Here is a 22,546-nt window from a genome sequence, read left to right as displayed (position 1 = left end):
CAGCACAGATTATTGGATCCTGTGTGGGCATGGAATGTAGAGGAGACAGATATATCTAAAATTGAAGTTGACATATGTTGGAGAATATAATGTGCAGGAGGACACACCACCAATTGTGCCATGAAGTTAAAAGAAATATCGGCCTGCTTGAGTAAGGAAGCATGATCCACAACATGTAGAAATACAGACTGCACGAGAATATATACATGTTATGGGAAACTGAAGGTAGAGAGGTTTTGAGCTGGTTAAATCACAAGGACCAAGGAGAAGTGCTAAATAATGGAAGGGCAGGTGGCCACTTAATGAAGGATATTTATTTAAACATGTATATATGCTATCTAGAAAAATGTATCAAAATTAGAAACTCTGAAAATAGTTTAAAATGAACCTTTAAATCAGCAATGAGAGAAAAAGCAAAAGATGACATGAAAAAACACAGACTATGAGATGCTTTTAATGCTGCTTTACTTATAGTTACTATAAAAGATGAAAACGAAAATGAGACAGTTTAATATGGTTAAAAAAACTTAATGCTAATTTGATCACTTCTGGTGATTCACAGTTTTTAATGTGAATTCTTTATACAGTGACTATTCATTTCTTTGACTATTTGGATTACTTCTGAAATTATCTACAGCTGGACATTACCTCTTTTCCTACTGTACTTGTCTTTATCATCTGAACCCCTTTCAGACTTTATAATACTTGCATAACACATAGTGAACACATGTGCTACTAAGCTGCTTCCAAACTATAATGACCCTATGAATTAATGATTTTCAAAAGGTCCTATCACTAACTATCATGCTCAGGTCTTTCAAACTGAATGTTATGGCTTGCTTTACTGAATTAATCAATCTCACATTCAGTCTTTCTCTTTTCCTGCTACTTTAACTTTTGTGAGCATTATTGTCTTTTCCAATGAGTCTTGTTGTTTCATGATACAGTGGTGCCCCGCATAACAAGCGATTCGTTTAACGACGAATCCGCATAGCGATGTGTTTTTTACGATCGCAAAAGCGATCGCATTCCAATGTTTCTAATGGTAAAACATTGCTTTGTGATGATCGGTAAGCGTTTCGCTTACCGATTTTCGCATAGCGATGTTTTTTAACAGCTGATCAGCGGTTCCAATATGGCCGCCGGGTAAAGAAAATGGCCGCCCGCTGTGTTTTCGCGCCCTTTCCTCGCTTACCAGGCAGCGAAAATGGCAGCCGCGTGGAGGATTTCTGCATAACGGTGAGTTTTTTGCCCATAGGAACGCATTAAACGTGTTTTAATGCGTTCCTATGGGCTTTTTTGCCCTGCATAGTGACGAATCCACATAGTGACAATTTTTTCGGAACGGATTATCGTTGCTATGCGGGGCACCACTGTATACCCAAAGTACAGTAGTCCCAGTTTAGTCATTTAGCTTCTAGTGAGAGCTCAGGTTTAATTTGGTCTCAAACCTCCAGAAACCCAGAAATAAAGTATTACATATTGTATTCTCACAAAGAACCCTATCTCCAGTTTTGTCTCTTTCACCGAACATGAATCATAAAAAAAAATCCAAAAATACATATTCTACCAAAGTAAGTTATATAAAAAACACTGACAAGAAAATACTGATTTGCCTATCCCATCAGAAATCTATTCACTAATTTTGCTTTGTAAAATAATGCTTTGACTTAACCAACCAATTAGTTAAGGCCAGAGTCAGTTTCTAAACAACAATAAAATATTTAATGAATGATTGTACAGGGGAGCTAGTGCTTAGGTTTTTCTTTGTGATCAGAGCCTAATGAACTTTTGTACTTGGTGTAAACAAAGACTACTGCCCCACCCCTGCCTCATGGCTAGTTAACCAGTAGAGGTTTCTTATTTAGTACACATGTCAAAAACACATTACAATATGTTCCATTTATTATTCAAAAGTATTAATAGTACAGGAGTCCTCTCTTAACTCTCATGGCTCCAAATCAGAGCAACAGAACACTCTCTTATTTAAAAAAAAAATGATTTGCCGAATGAAACACATACACACATCCTGACTCAAATGAAACCCTGTTATGCTAAAAGTAACCAACATAACCATGTCCAAGAAGGATTAGGACTTTTAAGAGAGATTTCAGCTACTATCACTGACAAAGTTTATAGTTAAAAATGCAATTAATATACCATTTTGTAGGGGAAAAAACTTACATTGGCACATAGAAGTGGCTGAGGCGAAGATTTAAAGCCGCAGCTATGCCAGTGTCGGAGCTAAAGAATAGATATTAAAAGATATGAAATTAAAGTCAAGTATAATTTTGTCAGATTACTTCTTTATCCTGCACCTTAAGTCGGCACTGCGGACATATTCCCTCTCTACTCCCCCACAATTTTTTTTCAGATACAATATATGAATTTCAACCCTCATTTGATAGGTCTATGTGCAATGTTTTATGTAAAGAACCCCACAGGGATCCATTGTGCTTTCAGTTATTACTATTTGATTCACAACACATTCCTACAGAAAAACAATATACAATTTTCAGAAATATATGTGTATTTTAGATGCATTGGTAGCTACTGCAGAAGCTATGAATTTGAACTGGAGATCACAAAGCCTTTAGTTCAGACCTCATTTCTGAAAAGCAGTGTTTACAACAAGGATGACAAAAGATGAAAATCAACTAGCAGATCTGTGGGTTACCTGTGATAGTAAGATTTTTCAATTCCAAACTGACAAAATACAAGGAAAAACTTTTCTGCCATGACTAGCTTTCTATTAATTGCTTCAGTGCTCTTCACCAGTAAAATTTCATATTAACTGGTTGCCCTCTGATCAAGTCTTTGTACAAATCTGCTGGCCAACTTTAAAGCTGTGCACAGAACTACTTTTAAGACTCTTGACCTGTAATAATTCATATATGGATGGTTTACTTGTATATGAAGGTTTTTGGATAATGTAGCATGTAACTGGCCCAGCCTCGTGAGCTATATCTTCAGTGTCTGTAACTTTGTCTTTGGTTCAGATTGGTGGATCTCTAGCGAAGCACAAACATTCTAGGCAGCCTTATGCAAGCTAATCTATGGCTTAGTGCACCTTCTGTAGTAATACTGGGATAACAGTGGAAAGTACAAAAAGTGGGATAACACCAGTCTACCTACTTATAACAATCCTATTGTAAGGATTAGTGAGACTATAGTATATGAAGTACTAAGGACAAGCTAAGTATTATTGTACTATAATATTAGTTGCTTTGTATTCTGTTCAATGCATATAGGGTTCTTTACAGAAAAAAGGGGTTAGATTTACCGGTAACTTTCCCATGTAAACTGCAAGTTGCTACATCAAATAAAATAACTTCTACAATCTTTTAAGAATGGTTAAGAAATTTAAAAGTTATACTTCTGCTTTTCCAGTTTTCTACCTAATCTCCTGCATACACTGCATTTAATCTGTGTTAAACCAATATACATATGTTAAAAGAGATGATTTCTAGCAGTAAGTTTAATTTTAATAATTATTCTCACAAGGTTGAAAATGCTCTACATTTTTCATAAATATCCAATTTTCCAGCATTTTGGCAAATAGTTTCTGTCCACTTAATACTGAATAACATGTGTATATATAGGTCATATTTTGAAGCCAGGCATTTCTAGAAATGGCCTCCACTGAGCTGTCAGACATAAATGAAAGCTGTAACCCTCATTCACCCAGGACTAATAATCCATACTGTATAATATATTTCTAAAATGATACACAGCCCTTGATAAAATTATCACTTATTTATTTATTTATTTATTTTATTTATATCCCGCCTATCTGGTCAAGCGAGGACCACTCTAGGCGACTTATCGACTGCATTGGTCAGACAACAGCTGTTACAGTTTATTTCTGTTCTGTAATATTTGCATCTGCTTGAGCTATATTTACACAAGACCCTGACTAATCAGGATATTTTATATCTGCTACCAAATGGGCTGATAAACAAACACAAAAATCATGTGTGGTAGCAATCCTCCTTCTCAGTGATACAACTTCAGACTGCAGCTGTGAGATCATGTTTTAAAGCCCTTTGCCTGCCTTCCGAACTTTTAATTTAAGATTGTTTCTTCCAGAGTTATGCTGGTTCTGCATTTGTATAAAAAGAAACAATGCTCTAATTTATAGAGTTTTGGGTCACAAAATCATCTAAAACCTATTGCATTAGGTTTTTAGCATGGGACTATTTCAACACTTGTGAGCACATGCAAAGTACCCAAGCCTAACAAAACCCACTAATAATTTACAATAGTTTTCAGGGAGGAGAAAAGGAAATGACAGGCAGTACTCATGGATGTTGTAGTCTACACAGAAGTATCACCATAGTTCTGTAACACCCTATACAGTTTTTCTGGGGGGAGAGGTGCAAGTTTTGCATCCCACGAGAGAGTATCTTATGTTAAATCCACATTTAAAATACAGAAAACCTTCAATTTTAAAGATATCAGCATAAATTTTAAGGGAAGGTCCTGCAAAATTCCAAGAAAATCTCTGTACGCTTTTGGGGGACTTTATACTTTATACAAACATTTTGGGAACAACATTACAATGCCTCAAATACAAAATACACTAATAAGATAAAATGATAAAATCCACATTGACAAGTAGGAAGACATTCAAATCATCATTTTTGAATTGGATTCTGGATTATAGGGCTAGAGTCTGGAGGCATATACCACACAGATTTTCTGCCAATTTGGTCAACCAAATACCTCAAGTCCAATTTGAAAAAAATACATAGAAGATATAAGATTCAGCATAAAATCTGACGTGGTATGTATAATGTTATATTATATTGTATTACATTAACACTGCACATTTTTGTTTATATATTATATGAAGTTCTAATATGCAGTGACAATTTTTGCCCATCTAAACAATCTGAAATTATATTAAGTAGGACAGGTTAGTTGCTCTGCAGAAAAAAAAAGTGGTTCACATTGTTCAGATATGTGAGCTTGTTAGAAACTAAAATTTTATAAGTCAGTTTGAGAGTCTTTTTCCTAAATTAACTTAGTGTTAGTTTATCTTTTTATTTTATGATCAAGAGTCCAGAAATCCTGTAAGAAAACAAAAGAAGAAATTCTACTGCATCTGGCCCATTATTTTACTCAATACAACAATTATCTTGATGAAACAGTGTTTTAAAAGCCAAAATAAAAAAAGAAAGGAGGGAAGACTTGGTTTTACAGACCCCTCTAGAGAATATTCATGCTCCTTTCTTACTTTGCAGCAATGAGAGAAGATCTGACATATGTATTCTTGAGTGTATCGAGACCTACTGAGCAGAGTCATGAGGTGGGGAATAACTGTAGCATCCTAGAAAATCAGGAAACAAAACTGAAAATTAAAACTAAAAATTTTAACACCAGAAAGTAGTTTACTATATATTTGTTACATGCATCCACTAAGCCCTTCCCTGTTTTGAAGTCACAATGAAGCAACCAGCCTGAAGTTCTAAAACAACATTTTAAATTTATACATAACTGAGACTAACCAGCACATTGACAAGTCTATACTGCAATGAAACTTTTCAGAACAAAATAACTGGCAGCAGTAGATATTGTCACAGTATTTATAATTTCAACTTAGCTTATGAAATATGTACATATAACTCTTAGCGCTGCTAAGAACTACTCAGAAAAAGATGGGCAAGGTTCATGAAAAGCTTAGAATCATCAGAACATTCAAAGATTTCTAGTCTTTTTTAAAAGTAAAAATATATCTGTTTAATTTAGTTCACTAGTATTGCATTTGTTGAAGTTTCTATTTAATACAACTACCATCATTTATTAGTAAAAAAAACCACCAACAATATACAAATCACTTTACAGAGCAACACAAGCAAAGGACAGATCCCTACTCTGAGAAATGCAATATCACAAGGCACAGTACTTTCAGGACTTTATTTGACTGCTGTCATTAGTCTGCAAGTAGCCGATCACTTACTGACGGCAGCCTATCAGAATCTTCTTGTGCTTGCTCCTTCCCTAAGAATAAGTCATCATGCAGACAACTGACCAGTCAATGTCAAAGGGCTAGCAAACTTTATTCAGTTTACTAGATTAAAAAAAACACGGTTTGGTATCAATGATTTTAAATATAGCCAATGCTTTCTGGAATTATATGGGGGATTTGGCTTTCCTGTCAGCAAATTTTCTACACAATGGGGATGGTAGAAACCTCAGTGACAACAACCTCTTGCCACACATAGCAGTCACTTTTACAAGAATTACTCAAAAGTCAAATTTCCATTGTCATTACTATGGCAGTCTTTCCTATTCCTAATTATGAAGATACAGAGGAGACAAAGTACAGAAATACTAAGTAAAATTCAACATTACTCTTATCTACACTAGATTTAATGAAATCAACAGGGGTACTAATTGTGAGTAACATATATCACTTTATTAAAATGGGTCTCCTCTAGCTAGAACTAATACTGGATTTTCTCCTGCTTTATTACCAATAACTGAACGCAGGAAAATGGGCCTTACAGTATATGTCCAATGTACTGCTTTTATTCTTTAGAGTGTACATCCATGCACAGAGTCAGCATCAGAAGTCAGGACCGGATGCCTTCCAAGGCCTACCAGCAAGATGACCTCACTGCCAATCCCTGAGAATCTTCTTTCTTTTTCCTCCCTGTATCCCAATGCTGATTCGCCTGTCCCCTCTCAGCATGAAAGTGACAAATAATAAGGAGATGGGAGAATGTAACTCACTTGCCCCCAACAATCCTTTCAACAGTTGTGTAGATAAGGCCCAGAAGGAAAGGACAAGCATGAAGCCAGTGAGAAAGGAAAGACAATACAGATACAACCATTTAAGCAATACCACTAGCAATATGTTTGCCATGTGTTCATTGAGTTGCCATGACATATTCTGTCAGTATTCTGTCAGTATGAGGGGGGAGCAAGCTTGCTTCTCCCAATTTAAGGCATACTCAGCAGTAAAGAGGACTACCAAGGTATATTCCCAGTCTCCAACTGGTCAAGCTTCAATGTGTCCCTTCTCTTCTTACTTCTCTGTAGTTTAAACCTAGTAATCTACTGAAGTCTGGGAAAGAGACTTTGTCCAAAACACACCCCAAAGCATGAGCTCCAAACTTTAAATATTTTCAGGGGGTGCCGGCCATGAAAGCCTTCGAGAATATGTAGGGGATACAGTGGAACCTCTACTTAAGAACGTCCCTACTTAAGAATGAATCAACTTAAGAACAGCTCTGTTTGCTAAATTTTGCTTCTACTTAAAAACCTGGCTCTTTAGACAGGCCTTCCCTCCTGCCAGTACTTGATTTTTATCTTTATTTATTTCTGATGTTTACTCTCCCATCTTGACTATATTATTGTATTAAATGTGGTTTTAATCTGTTTTTGTGTTTAATATTTATGAGCTGCCCTGAGTAGACTTTTGTCTAGAAGAGCGAAATAAAAATCCAATAATAAATACTTGAGAACGGAGCTCCAAGATAAGAACGGGAAAAAAACTTTCCTGCCCTTTTTTTTAACCTTAGTTCATCTTAGGTTTTAAAAAAATTTCTCCCCCTAGTGGTAGAGTACGGATTAACCGGAATTGCATTAGTTCCTATGGGAACTAATGCTACAACGTACGAACGCGCCTCTACATAAGAACTAAAACGGCCTGAACAGATTAATCAGTTTTCAATGCATTTCTATGGGAAATTTTGCTTCAAATAAAGAATGTTTCAACTTAAGAACACCATTCCTATACGGTTTAAGTTCTTACGTAGAGGTTGCAATCTACTTTCAAAACAGAGCATCCTTGGATGGTCAGAGAAGTGGTAAGGTGAAAATGAACTTAGGGAGATCCAGGGCCTTTTTGTTAAGATCTGTTGTGGAAGCAGTGGTAACTGCTGGACCAATTCACTAGTCAAAAAATTGCACATGAATAGAAAGATCAGTGTATGACTTGTTGCATTGGGGCATGCCTAATTCAGTATTTAATTCCAATACATTTTCCACTCAAAAATTATATCAGTAAGGACAATCACAGAGGTAAAGCAACCTTATATATATTAAATCCAAAGCCCAAAAGCCTTGTGTTAGCTTTAAAAATAACAAAAGCTAACAAATCCATCTCACTGTGAGCTTCCATGGATTACAATCCACATTTTTGACACATAAGAATATAATACTGAGGCCACAGGTTTATAGACAAAAGGTACATAACTGTTGGAGAGGGGACTGTATGAAAGGGGATACAGAAGAGGACAAACAATAAAATACTTCTGAAATGATGATTACATAAACATCTTGAGAACAGATAAAATGAAACTTGTTCATATAAAATGTCTGTAGAAATACAAACAAAATGAAACAGACTAGCATAACTGCTTCATTGAAAGAAAAATCTTAGTTGAATAAACAAATATTCTAATCAAGTATCTCCAGATAAATTTCAATATGAATAAAAACGATTCATACTATGAGTAAAAACTACTATAATTTTTTTCTAAGGGAAAAAAATATATATTCTGTCCTTAGGTGAAACATACCCAAATCATAACAGCCACCATTCCAGTATTTTTCCCCCCAGAGGAAAATCTCACTATTATCCTTAATTCTGTGAACATTTGTTTGCAAACACACCTCCCATCATTAAAATAGTACCTATCAACATCTGTTCACTGATAAGAAACCTATACAATATGTTCTAGGAGCAAGAGAGCCTGGACAACCTCCATTTCCCATTGAAACATTCCTCTATCTCAGGTCACAGGGGCGCTTTTGGAAATTAAAAAATATATATATAGCTCTTATCCCTTATGACTATGACCGCCCCCCCAGGCTGCTGGCAAATCTGAAAAATGGCTTTTGGCCTCAGTGAGACTGCATACCCCTGGTCTAGCTACTGAGAGCAACAGCATCTAGATTCCTAGACCAAGAATACAGTGAGCTTGGTATAGCTACCAATGATATTCCTCCAATACCTATTGTTCCCTTAAGACCAGTGGAGGAGATGAGTGCCACTGTTGCTAGCTGTAATAGAGAATTCAGAATAAAAATGTCTACCAACCCATTCCAAACTATTACTAACAGATTCTTAGACTTGCAAAACCAGAGATTCTTCAGTTTTGTTCTTCCTTCACAATAAACTACTGTACATGAACTGCAGGCTTCAAAGCACCAACATTTTCTTCCTCTGGTTCAAGATTAAATTTGTTCTCCAAAAATATTGTCCTACTGCAAATGCAACACACTTCTTTTCAGTTAATATAACCAAAGCAATTACGTGAACACATGACCTACATGACCTAATAATAAACATCTTCCAAAACACTGAACAAAATCGCCAACTGTTAGGTCAAACCACTGTAACATGCATTTTACACCATACACATTTTTCTGACAGTTTTTGTTTTTTATTATACTTTATTAGATCACTTTATTATGTTGGTGTGGAAACCATAAATATTGCTGACAAATCTTTAGGCAGAAAAGTCAGATAAAGTCTTAACTACAGTGGTACTTCGACTTACGAACGTCTCCACTTGCGAATGCTTTGAGTTATGAATGGCTCCATTCGCAAAATGTTGCTTCGACTTGCGAACAGAGCCTCAACTTACAAACGGAAAAAAACCTTTCTTGCCCTTTTTTTGCCTAAGTTCATCTTAGGTCAAAAGAAGAAGAAAAAAATTCTCCTTTTAGTGGTAGAGTACGGATTAACTGGCTTTGCATTAGTTCCTATGGGAACTAATGCCTCTACTTACAAACAGTGGCTCGACATACGAATGAAAAACAGCCTGAACAGATTAAATGATTTTCAATGCACGCCTATGGGAAACCTTGCCTCGACTTACGAACTTTTCGACGTATGAACGCCGCTCCAATACGGATTAAGTTCGTAAGCTGAGGTACCACTGTACTTCTGTCCTAACAGATGGCAGCAGTGGCATTCAGTTCTCCGGACCGAAAACTCTCACTGATTAAAAATCTTGGAGGAAAACAGAGTAACTCTTCAGAGGCACATACTGTGAGTGACTCACAGAGCACCAGATCCTCTGAAACTGCTTTTTACTTTCTAATTGCAATGTCACTGCCAAATCAGTATGTCAACTGATGCATGTTGTCATGTTTGTTCCTGTTACAACTAGGAATTAATTGCTAGCTTTACTAGAACTGTAGCAGTTCAAACTACAAATGCTCAAAATGATCTTGGCAACACACACTAAACAAACACTACAATGTATTGCAGAAGGAAAAAGATATGCACCTACTGCCTATAACTTACCGTGTACAATAGTTCTTCTGGAGTTACAGGGCTGGTGAAAATGGTGCGAAGACACCTGAGGCAAGCTTCAATAAATTTAAGATCTGGTGACAGTAATCCTGTGAATACAAGTTGAGATACTTTTTCCAGTTCTCACAGGTTGTGCACTCAAGAAATATCCATGGTAATGAATGTGAAGGTACCTTGTAGTAAGGCTGGTATGATATGGCAGTCCAGTAGAGATTTAACATTGTTTTCTGTACCCATTGCAAGGCTTCCTAGCACCACGGCACATTCAGTTTTCAGTTCAGTGCTCGAGGTTTCTTGCTGAAGCAAGTACAGCAACCTATATATGGAAACAGAAAATAACAGTTTGAATTAAGAGAACATAATCCAAACACACCACTCTTCTCCATAAAAGGAAGGAGATTCTCTGAAGAGCAAAAAATTAATACAGTATTCAATGTTAATTTAGCACAAGGCATACACTAGGTACCACAGCAAGCACAAAAAAGATGAAAGCATTCCCTAGAGACTGCACGAGATGGATGGATGAACCAAAGATATTATTCTTCAGTAAAGGAAAAGAAACCCCGAACAGATTCTTAGTCTAAGGATAAAGAGTTAACATGGCAGCAAACACTGGGATAAGTGACTGAAAGGACACAAAGTGAAATGAGGAAAGAGATGGGGTTGAGATAGAGATGTAACCATGAGGACAAAAACATATGGCAGAAAAGTATAGGCATCTCACAGTACACTTTTGAAAGTATTACAAAGGAGTTTCAATAACGATAAATAAAGTGGCATCTCAGAGAACACAATTTAAATGAAAAAACAAAATGGTATCACTTTAAAATTAATATGCATCTTTTTTAAAAACTGGCATGCTGAAAAGCCAAAAAGTACAGAGAAACATTTAATTTGTAAAAACCAGCTCTTTTGGGATTCGGAGCTGAGATGGTTTGCATATCCTATTCCCTGATATAATGGGACATTATTTGACAATAAATATGCAGAGAACATAACTAAAAGCCAAACAGTTGAAGATGTCCTAATAAAAATTACATGGAAAAAGACATAATGTTCACAACACATAAATACTCAAAGAAGCCAAATATGGCTTCATTGAAAGTGCCTGGTACTAGAGAAAAATAAAAGTAAGAGCAGCAAAACTGAAAGAATCATGCCTTGGACATACACTTTGCATAAGGGTCAGAATAGGTCACAGATGCAGTAGCTCTGCTTAGCATCTCAAAAAAGAGCACTGAGCAAAATAAACAGGAACTAATATAAAGAAATGGAAACAATGTATCACTTCAAGTACAAACACTAAACCAGGCTTGTCCAACCCGCGGCCCGAGGGCCGCATGCAGCCCAGGTCAGCTCGTAATGCGGCCCAGTGCAATTTTTATTTTTAAAGAAATTCCAAAGTTTCAAGTTACACTGCCAGGGCATGTCACAACAGTAGAGGGGGAGAGAGGGAAGGAAGGAGTGGGAGGGGAGGGGACAGGGGGGCTGCGTGACTGCATTGCACCGTCCCCATCAATAGGTGGACCCCGTCCCGGCCCCATAAAGCCGCCAGAGTCGAAGCTGGCAGCCTGTGCTGTCTGAGATTGCAGCTGCCGGTAAGCGCGCACTTGGAGCGGGGCTGCGGAGGACAGCTAGGGCTGGCCCCCCATGCGGCCCAAACCAAATGTATGTGCGGCCCAAACCAAATTTTCATCTTCTAATGTGGCCCAGGGAAGGTGAAAGGTTGGACACCCCTGCACTAAACCAAAAGCACCAGAGTTCCCCAGTATCAAATTATTTCACCCACTTAACCCATGTTTTGATGTCTTTACTGAAATAGCAAAAGATCATGAGTGCAACAAGGCCACAAATGGGGCAGGACAACAAGCACTACGTTCCACAATGTCAAATTTAGAGGGCAGGGTAAGAATAATCCCACTGTCCTCTGCTGATCTTCTTTGTAACTGAGGAGCTAAATGTGGCAGCCTTGCAAGCCCAAGCTTCCCCACCTGCAGTGGAAAGCAACATTTCACATGACACCCTCTTCTGAGCCATCCACCAGAGGAAAAAGGAAAGGAAAGGAAAGGTGCTGTTGTTCCTGGGTGTACTTTGACTACTGGTTTCTAGAATACATCCTGAGAAACAAGGAATAATGGAAAGGGTAGCTGGCGACTTCAAATACAATAAATAGATAGATAAATAAATATGTTTCAGAATGCAGGTGACCTCAGAAGCTATCCTTATCATCATGCCTTGCTCCTCAGGACCTCCCATCGAAACCACCAGTCAAAGTGAGAGATGCTCAGGAAGCAGAGTGGCTGCCTTTCCTTTCCTCTAGTAGTGTTTTCTGCTGGAAGTTTATTTTTAATTTCTTTCTCTGACATCCAGGGGGGTAGAAGCAACAACGGCTGAGCATGGCTGAGTGAGGAGTGCCTGCCTTTAGCTTATAACTTCTACAGCAACAGACAAGGCAACTGTCATGGCTATAACCTCTAAACCTTGGGCACACTAAAAGTCGTTTTTCATTTTAGGTACCAAAACTACTAGTTATATCTCTCGTGGGCAGCAACAAAGAATACTTTACAATAATGAACAACTTAATTACTTTAACACCAACTAAGTAAAAGAACAATCTGTCATAGTTTTATGACTGCACCTTAGGAATCAGAAATGAGACAGTCTTTGATATTTATTTATCTTTATTGCACCTTTTCTGGCTTTTACGTTCCAAAAAGTAAGTTTGTCTTAGGTTTCCCTCAATGGACAACATACATAAGGAGACATTCTTGGAACTACCAGAGACTACAAGGGAAGAGATGCTCCACCATAATTAAATTATCCCCATATTACTTTAATTACTAAATATAATGTGGAATATGTTAGCAAACTACTGTTGCTTCAATATGACTTTTAATACAGCTGTGAGCCAAACACTTATATACTTGAACCCCACAAAAGTTTGTATCATAAATTTTTGAGGACTGAAGATAGTTATTTGAAATTAAAAGGCTAACTGTTAGTCCCAACTTTCATCACTACTACTTATTCAGAAGATGTACTCTAGCTGGGGCTAATAACTGGATTTAGCTAACAAACATTATGGCTTTTCCTTGAGATGATCTTTAAAGAAAGTCCTCCACTTTGCAGGAGTTTTTTTAATAGCTGAAATGATTTGTTATTTTTGCACAAATGTTAGTATCTTCTTGCCCCTACTGATATGCTCGAGACACAACAGATAATGTCTTTCTTTCAGCGTGACCATCAGATTACAGTGGTGCCTCGCTTAACGATTTTAACTGGTTCCAAAAAATTCATCACTAAGTGAAAACATCGCTAAGCGAAACGCAGTTTCCCATTGAAATGCATTGAAAAACGGATAATCCGTTCCAATAGGAACAAATTGCCGTCCTTATGCGAAAATTGCCATAGGAAACATTGCTAAGCGAAACGCAGTTCCCCAATTGAAATGCATTGAAACCTATTCAATGAATCTCAATGGGGGAAAAAATTCAACAACAAATTAAAAGAGTCAGAACAAAGTCAAATTTGGTTAACAAAGGGTTTATTAAGTGCACTTTATGATTTCAAACATTTTAAACAGTAAACTTTAACTTTATAACATTTAAAAAACAGCAAACATGAGGCTGTTTAAACCATCATTAAGCGAAACGGGGGACCCAAAAATTTAATCGTTATGTGAAGCATGGTCCCAACATCGCTAAGCGAAAATCGCCCATAGGGACCATCGTTAAACGGAGTGCAAAAATGCTCTGAAAAAGTCATCGCTAAGCGAATTCATCGTTAAACGAAGCGCTCATTAAGCGAGGCACCACTGTATTTAAATGACACAAACCTGCTTGTAAAACTATGATATTCTTTCAAATGTATACAAAAAAATATTCATCCATGCTATGCCTTTCATGCTTAATAAGAGCTATACTCATATAAATACTCTAATCTGATCACTGAATAAACAGACAATTTACTTCATTACTGAATTCAACCACACCAAGTGATGCTATTGCTTCATTTCTCTTTTTCTGACCCTCATCATTACCTGAGATGACAAATGCCGTGATTTGACAAACTGTTCTTTGAAAGAGGAGCAATATGCTTCAAACTATCACCTTGAAGGAGGACTGGTTTTGCTTTTCTTTCAGAAATGTTCATCTGAGATTTAGTGAACTATATGCTTACAAGTCAATAGTCCAAATGCAGAGGATCATACAGTGAACTGCTGCAAGGGCCCTCTTCAAGAAAGAGTTCTTCTATATTAGCTGACACATCAGTCTTGCACTTCGGAACATCTAGATTATATACTGCAAAGATCTGAGGCAGAAGTGAAAAAGCCCTCTCCTCAGTCCACTGGACGGTATCAGAACTCTCCAAAAGTACCTGTGTGGCTCACTTTCACCCATCAGCCAAAAGGAAAGGTAGATGAGAAGAAGGTTACTACCTTCAAATCTACTCCATTAAAAGAAATAGGGCATAAAAGCTTGGCTCTGTGCTGGTTGCATTTATAAACTATGTATTGCATAGAATTCCCATATCAAAGGGAATTTTCCCAGAGAACTGTCATTTCATCACCCTGGGAACAGCACAGTATTTTATGTATAATAGGTAAAGGTTCCCCTTGACATTTAGTCCAGTCATGTCCAACTCTAGGGGGCAGTGCTCATCCCCGTTTCCAAGCCATAGAGTCAGCATTTGTCCGTAGATAGTTTCTGTGGTCACATGGCCAGTGCAACTTAGACATTATGTATAATGGAAAGTTGTAATTATATGCCTCCAGAACAGGAGTGAGCAACTGTTACCTTTCCAGGTGATTTTGGACTGCAGCTCCCATAATATTTCATCACTGGCTATGCTGGTTAGGGCTGATGGGAGTTCTAGACCAAAAGCATCTAAATGTCCACAATAGTCCACATCCACACTAGAAGGTGAAGTGAAATACAACATTTACCCCATCTCATCAAAGAACCAGAAGTTGCAGAAAGTAAGGCTGATATTCACCTAGTCTTATTCTACAAAGCATAATATTCACCTACTAGGTGGCCAAATTTATAATCAAGCGTTTAAATGTGGAGGATATTTGCAAAGCCAGGTTACACAGTTCTATTGACCAAACATTTTTTTCAGTCACTACGTATGTACATTGAACACTTGCAAATATACAGAGATTAGATTCACAGGAAATATCGCAACAACTTTACCTCCAAACTAATCATTTCCAGGTCACTGACATTACAGAAATTAGCACTGAGGTTCCCCCTTTTTGGACAGGGAAATGCATATCTTGCATTAATTAATTAATACAGCAAGTTTACGAAGATACACTGTATTTTTATTATCTGCTTTATTAAGCATCTGTAAAAATCAGACTTGCACATGGATAGTAAAAATCTCATATGTAAATCAACAGATATTATAAGCACCTAAGATTTCAAGAGAAGAGGGGGAAATAATCAAATATGCAGTGTTTACCTGCACTCCCAGTACTCAACAAGTCACATGTCCAAATATCAAAATTCCATTTAAGAGAAATAAAATTTTCCAGAGGTATCACATATCTGACTTGGCAGATCTGACAAGGCAACCTTCATAGACAGATACACACATAAGCCTATTTCAAACATGACCATTTATATGTTTCTACTAGCCTGAGAATATTTTTGAGGGCTTTACAATTAAACTTAAATTTTGTTACTACTTCGCAGTTTCTCAAACTGAAATTGTTGTTATCTTATATTTTTGCTAAGTTGTCATCCAATCCATTTTTCCATTCTTCATTCTACACAGAATACTTAAAAACTGAAGGTTTGAAGGAACATAAACTGTTTCACTTTGCAGCAATACCATTTTATCCAAAAGCTACAATGCTCCTCCCTAAATACCCTCTTCACCAAGTTCTAAGATTTACTACTACAAGAGATGTTTCAGTAGTTTACCTCAGCTATAATACGTTCCTTAGGTGTTTCCAGGTATAAATTTGGTAAGCAGTGCCAAATCTCAACTTTTCATTTCTGTTAACAACCTAAAAATCTCATATAAATGATGTAAAAAAATGAGGAAAATAAAAGCTCAGTGACTCTATCAATTCAATTATTTCCCTTCATTATATTAATAATTCAGATTTTTTGATAGTGTGCAGGGGTAGATAAATCCAAAATTGTAAGCAATATTACACTTGCCAGAGCATCACAGGCGAGGCTTCTACAGGTGGACACCCCAAGGGCGATCCATAAGTCATCTACTAGCTGTAAGGCCTTCTTTGCAGTGGCTCCAACCTTGTGAAACCAGCTTCTGGAGGAGTTTCACCTGGCCCCCTCCCTGTAGACATTCAGGAGGCAACTGAAGAGGTAGCTTTTCATGGAGGCTCTGCACACTGATGTGGTGGCGCTGCGGGCTAAACCGCAGAAACCTGTGCTGCAGGGTCAGAAGACCAGCAGTCGTAAGATCGAATCCACGTGACGGAGTGAGCGCCCGTCGCTTGTCCCAGCTCCCGCCAAACTAGCGGTTCGAAAGCATGCAAATGCAAGTAGATAAATAGGGACCACCTTGGTAGGAAGGTAAGAGCGTTCCGTGTCTAAGTCACACTGGCCATGTGACCACGGAAGATTGTCTTCGGACAAAAACGCTGGCTCTATGGCTTGGAAACAGGGGTGAGCACCGCCCCCTAGAGTCAAACACAACTGGACAAAAATTGTCAAGGGGAAACTTTACCTTTACCGTACCTGCACACTGACACTAGCTGACTGCCTTTTTGTCCACCACTTTTCTGCTTTATTTTTCTAGGACAATCAGTTTTTATCTGTTAGCTGTTAAACTAGTGTTAGGCAGTTTTAGCTTTATTTTTAGTTTGTTTTGTTTATTATTGTAAACCATCCAGAGTAGTGGTTCAGCACAAATGAGGGTGGTATATGAATTTAAGTAATAAAACAGTGGTGCCTCACTTAACGGTTACCTCGTTAAACGACGAATCCGCTTGACGATGAGGTTTTTGCGATTGCAAAATGGTGTTTCAATGGGCAAAAATCGCTTTATGATGATCCGTTCCCTGCTTCGGGAACCAATTCTTCGCATTACGGTGCTCTAAAAACAGCTGATCGGCAGCTCTCAATATGGCCGCAAAATGGCTCCCCGCTGTTTTCAGGACTTAATTTACCCTATACAGGGAGCAGAAAATGGCCACCCTATGGAGGATCTTCGCTGGACGATTAGGTATTTAGCCTAATTAACGCATTAACCGGCTTTTAATGCATTTCAATGGGTTTTTCCCCGATTCACAACGATTTCGCTCTGTAGCGATTTCACTGGAACAGATTAACGTCGTCAAGCAAGGCACTACTGTACTATATTTTACATGTCATCATCATAAGTGTCATTCATAACAGCTTGTTACAATAAGGTACAGGGGACTAAGGGATGGTCCTAAAATAGTAAGGTAGCAGAATAAAAGGTACTCCACTTCTGACAGTATCAAGTTCCTTCAATTTTTGATAAAGACAATGACAATGTCCAAAAAAGAAGAAAAAACCCAGGGTGCATATTTTATCTTCCTTTCCCTGCACACTTTGGATTTGTATAGATCATATCAAATCTATTCAAGTAAAAGAAGCCCTCTGTACATTCATAGTCTTATAAATCAAGGTCTGTCCATCCTATTTAGAACTAGCTTTCACAGTACATTCAACTTACAACAAAGATGCTTTCCTTCCAACATGGTTTCCAATATTCCTACTATGAATTCTTTAATCCAGTTAGTTACTCCACTATTCTATTTCTACATACAGAAATGTTCTAACAATTAACTTGTCAAGTAATGATCAAATAGAATCACAAATAATGAAGTTGGAAGGGACCTATAAGGTCATCAATTCTAACCCCCTGCTCAATGCAGGAATTGAAATCAAAGGTTATCTGCCAGGTAGATGTCTAAGTTTCTCCTAAATGCCTCCAGTGTTGGAGCACTCACCACCTCTCAAAATAATTGATCCAATTACCATACTGCTCTAACAGTTAGAAAGTTTTTCCAGATATTCAACCATAATCTGGCTTCCTGTAGCTTGAGCCCACTGTTGTTTGTCCTGCACTTTGGGACGATCAAGAACAGATCCTGCCACTCCTCTGTATGACAGCCTTTCAAGTATTTGAAAAGTGCTGTCATATCTCCCCTGTCTTCTTTTCTCAAGGCTTAATATTCAGAGTTCTTTCAGTCTTTCCTTACAGGGCTTGGTTTCCAGCCCTGACAGCCCTTCTTGCCCTCCCCTGAACTTGTTCCAATTTGTCAGCATCCTTCTTGAAGTGCGGTGTTCAGAACTGGACACAGTATTCAAGATGATGCTTTTAAAAAGATTAAGTAGAAAAAACACTCATCAGTTTTGAAAGTTATCCTAACCAATCTGTCACACATTCTTTACACAGAAGACACCTAGATCATAAGGAACAGGTACTTCCTGGTAACTGCAGCAAACAAAGTAAGGTTGTAGGCAACCCAAGGCACTGCTCTGGGGTCAAACAGTGGACTACCTTCCTGTCTGTAGATGCTTGCAGTTCTAGGGCCTAAAGAAGCTATGACAGACTTGCCTCCAGTTGCTTTTAAACCAGAATACACTTTTAAAAAACACAGAGATGTTATAACATACTGCAGCGTTCAGCCCTGCTCTCACCTGTCCGTCACCGCTGAGCAGTCGAAAAGGAGCAAATGAGGGAATGGAAGGTGGTGCTAAAGGGGAGGGGCTGGGATATAAAGGGGGGTGTATGGAGTATGAGGCGGAGATTGGTGAGTCTGTGGGCCTGTGAGCCAGAAAGTCAGTGACAGTAAGGTTCTGTGTGTCAGTGAGTTCAGTGAGTGAGAGAGATTAATTATCAACTTGTGATTTACTTATTATATATTACTGATCAAATAAACAAGTTTAAGTTTTAAAGCAACACATGTCTCACTGAATAATTGGTACTGAATTGGTATTGGTGGCAGCAACTAAAGAAGAAAGAGTGAGCACCTCCTGGAGGCCTGAGATATTAGAGGCTTCAGCGCGCTCGCAACATAAACACAGTGTCATTCCTGACTGATTGGAATATTAGACCATTGTCAAGTGAAAGTGCATGATGAGTAAGCTGACTGGGGCCCCAACCCAGGCAGAGTGTTCTTATTTCTTTCTTAACCTTTATGTGGTACATTAATTACAATCAGTACTTAATTTCTTTGACACTTGGATTAATCATACAAACAACCTTCTTATTCTACATCCCATGCAGAGGCCACAAAAAACAACTTTCCTTAATAGGATCATGAGATTTTATTAATTAATCCTCTTTAGCTGGAGTCTCCGTAGTGCATTCCATATATTTGCTTTAACACCTTATGTACAGATGATACTCGCAGACAGGGTATGACTCCACAACAAAACTAATTCTTGAAGGAAGAGAATGATTTTTTAATTACTATTAATGACAAATATTCTTTTTTCTTTCTTAAAAAAATTAAAAAGATGCCAGGTATTAAAGTTGTAATGTAAATTTATAATACAGAATCTGAAATCCTGTTGCTTAACATAGTAAGTAGTAACCGAATTATGGTGATAGAAGTGGTCAACGATCTATTGCAGCAAGTCTTTAAAACTGTCACTAGTGACATTTTCACCCACTGATAAGCCAATGTGGTGGTTTTACTAACTACTTTGCAAGATATTAGGGAGACACTGGATATCTTACTCTACGATCCAGGTTTGCTTAGAAGTCCAGAAATTTCCTGAAGGGAGCTTTACATTCAATATAAAATACAAGAGCACTTTTTACATTGATGTAACATACATTAAATTTATACCTTGATCATTCTAACGCTGCAGAAAGAGATGGGGAGAAACTACAGTGAAAGATGGGGGAGGGGTAAAGCTAATTCTGGGTAAGAAAATAATATGAAAAAACCCACTCTGCCAGGTCAAGCAAGGCTGGTTCATGGAGGTGCACAGAGTTCCCTAGAAAGGTTCTGGAAGACAAGGACAGCAGTGAAATCATAGCAGGTAGTTCAGATGATGGTTTCATCAAATGAGTGAGAAGTAAGTCCAGGTTACAGAAGAGGGCTATCAGTAAGTGGATGAAAAATTGATGTTCATACCTGCTAAAGAATATTTTAATTTCAAGAGATGCAGAATATTAAAAAAATGAGATGCCCAGTTAGCTAACAGAACTAGCAAATACAGTGGTGCCCCGCATAGCGACGTTAATCCGTTCCAGGATTAACGTCGCTATCCGGAAACATCGCTAAACAGAACAAAAAACCCCATAAGAACGTATTAAACCCTGTTTAATGCGTTCCTATGGGGCAAAAACTCACCGTTCAGCGAAGATCCTCCATAGGGGTGGCCATTTTCGCCGCCTCGGTAAGCGAAGAATCCCTCCAGAAAACAGGGGGCAGACCCGCTGCCCGCCCCGCCACCCTCACACCGCTTTTGGAAGCCTCCTGGGGCTTTTTCAGCAGTGAAAATGCACCTCTGAAAGTGGCGCTTTGCCGTGGGGGTGGCGCGAGGGGGGGTGGCGGGCCTGTCCCGTTTTCTGGAGGGATTCTTCGCTTGCCGAGGCGGCGAAAATGGCCGCCCCTATGGAGGATCTTCGCTGAACGGTGAGTCATTCCTTGTGCTGAATTCCTGGTGCCCTCAGTCTGCCTGACATGCTTCCAACTTGAATCCTTTTCCTTTTGCACTCTTTTCTTGATTTTTGAGAAGATTTTCTTTATTTGTTTGGAATATTTTTGCTGCTTCCAGAAACTCTGCCCACACCTGTATGCCTCCTTGGGATTATTCTTTTTTTTTTTTTTTTTTTTGAAACTCTGTCCCCTCTTATGATTACCTCCTGCTTGGGTTATTTTTGCTGCTACCTGGACTACCTGCTGGCCTCAAAGAAAACAGGACAAGGCATCAAGTGGTGTTTGAAGAAATCTTCTTATATTCTAACAGTTATGGTTGGAAGGAAATTTGATTATATTTTTTGCCTTCATTTGCATGCTTAGTTTTCCCTATGTGAGGAATACTTTCCTAGTTTGATTAATTTTTTAGAATTATTATTTGGTTAATTTGTAGTTTGTTATAAGTATATTTTTGGTAGGAGTTCTGGGAACTGTTTTGTTTGCCTCAGTGGGGGTGGGCTTTTTGACTGTGCCAATGTGCCACTAGGCCAGTGATGGTGAACCTTTTTGAGCCTGAGTGCCCAAACTGCAACACAAAATCAATTTACAGTGGACCCTCTACTTACGGAATTAATCCGTATTGGAACGGTGGCTGCAGGTCGAAAAGTCTGTGGGTCGAGTTTCCATTGACCTACAATGCATTGAAAACTGATTAATCCCATAACTGGCCGTTTTTGTTCCATTTTGTTTTTTTTCTGGTCTGTAGGTCAATTCTCCGGCTGCAAGTCGAACCTAAATTTTGCGGCCAGAGAAGTCTGTAACTCGAAAAGTCTGTAAGTCAAGCCGTCTGTAAGTCGAGGGTCCACTGTATTTACTGTATTTCAAAGTGCCAATACTGTAATTAAAACCCAAATGCTGAAGATTTAGTTTAGAAAAAAACAACTGCTCCTGCACTGCAAGGGTTAAATGCTGGGTTTATTTTCCCCCATATGGGCGGTATTAGCAAATAAATACTTACTGGTCCTCCAATCCCCCCCACTGGGCTAAACCAATAATGGTCGCCATTGCACCCCTGGGCTGGTTCCTTTCCTATTGCCAACTGCTGCAGCAGTTCTGCTAATTCTGTGAATTTCGTTGTATGGTATACTGTGTATATACTTACAATGACAATAAATTATATTATTATTATTAATTCTCTGCTCGGCTGGCCCGTCCAGCCAGGGGGCGAGAGGATGAGTCTCCCTGCATGGCTGCTGAGTGGCCAGTCAAGCAGGGAGACAGCAGAGGTACTGCAGCAACTGGCGGAAAGAGAAGGACTGTGGCGCCAGGACAGGTGAGTGGACAGGCCAGTCCCAGGAGCTGCATTAGGTGCAGTTGGGACGGGGATATTCATATTCATTTACAAATATGAATAGCCCCATCTCTAGTGTGGAATATAGCTAACACAGTCTGTTGGACCCAGAACACACACTCTCTCTCTCTCTCTCTCAATGGCTCCAGGTTTTCTTCAAAGACAATGAAGAATCCATTTCCTTGTTTACCCTGGAGCTAGAAGGCAGGAAGGGTGGGAGGTAGGAAACCTCTCCCAGGAGGCAGTTTGGCTTAAGTCAGCATTACCAGCCAATCTGTGAGTTTTACAACAACATGCTACTCTGGAGGGAAGC

The 22,546-nt window shown here is 38.5% G+C and overlaps 1 protein-coding gene across 12 annotated transcripts in view; it reads right to left on the bottom strand.

The window, feature by feature from the left end:
- The window catches only part of ARMC8 (armadillo repeat containing 8), a 142,187-nt gene that overhangs the window by 33,712 nt on the left and 85,929 nt on the right, over nt 1–22,546 (bottom strand). For 5 of the 12 annotated variants that reach the window (XM_078389349.1, XM_020787417.3, XM_020787419.3 and 2 more), the window contains 4 exons: nt 10,450–10,592; nt 10,268–10,365; nt 5,240–5,332; nt 2,185–2,244 (listed from right to left, as the gene is read on the bottom strand). In XM_078389349.1, the coding sequence (XP_078245475.1) occupies nt 2,185–2,244; nt 5,240–5,332; nt 10,268–10,365; nt 10,450–10,592 (394 nt within the window). Of the gene's footprint in view, nt 1–2,184; nt 2,245–5,239; nt 5,333–10,267; nt 10,366–10,449; nt 10,593–15,072; nt 16,292–22,546 lie in introns of those variants that run through there. The other 7 variants (XM_020787422.3, XM_078389351.1, XM_078389352.1 and 4 more) reach the window with 5 other exon arrangements.

This window comes from Pogona vitticeps, chromosome 3 (assembly GCF_051106095.1).
Source record: "Pogona vitticeps strain Pit_001003342236 chromosome 3, PviZW2.1, whole genome shotgun sequence".
In the NCBI taxonomy this organism is placed as follows: domain Eukaryota; kingdom Metazoa; phylum Chordata; class Lepidosauria; order Squamata; family Agamidae; genus Pogona; species Pogona vitticeps.
The sequence above is the reverse complement of the archived record's forward strand: the minus strand, read 5'-3'. Positions and strand labels throughout refer to the sequence as shown.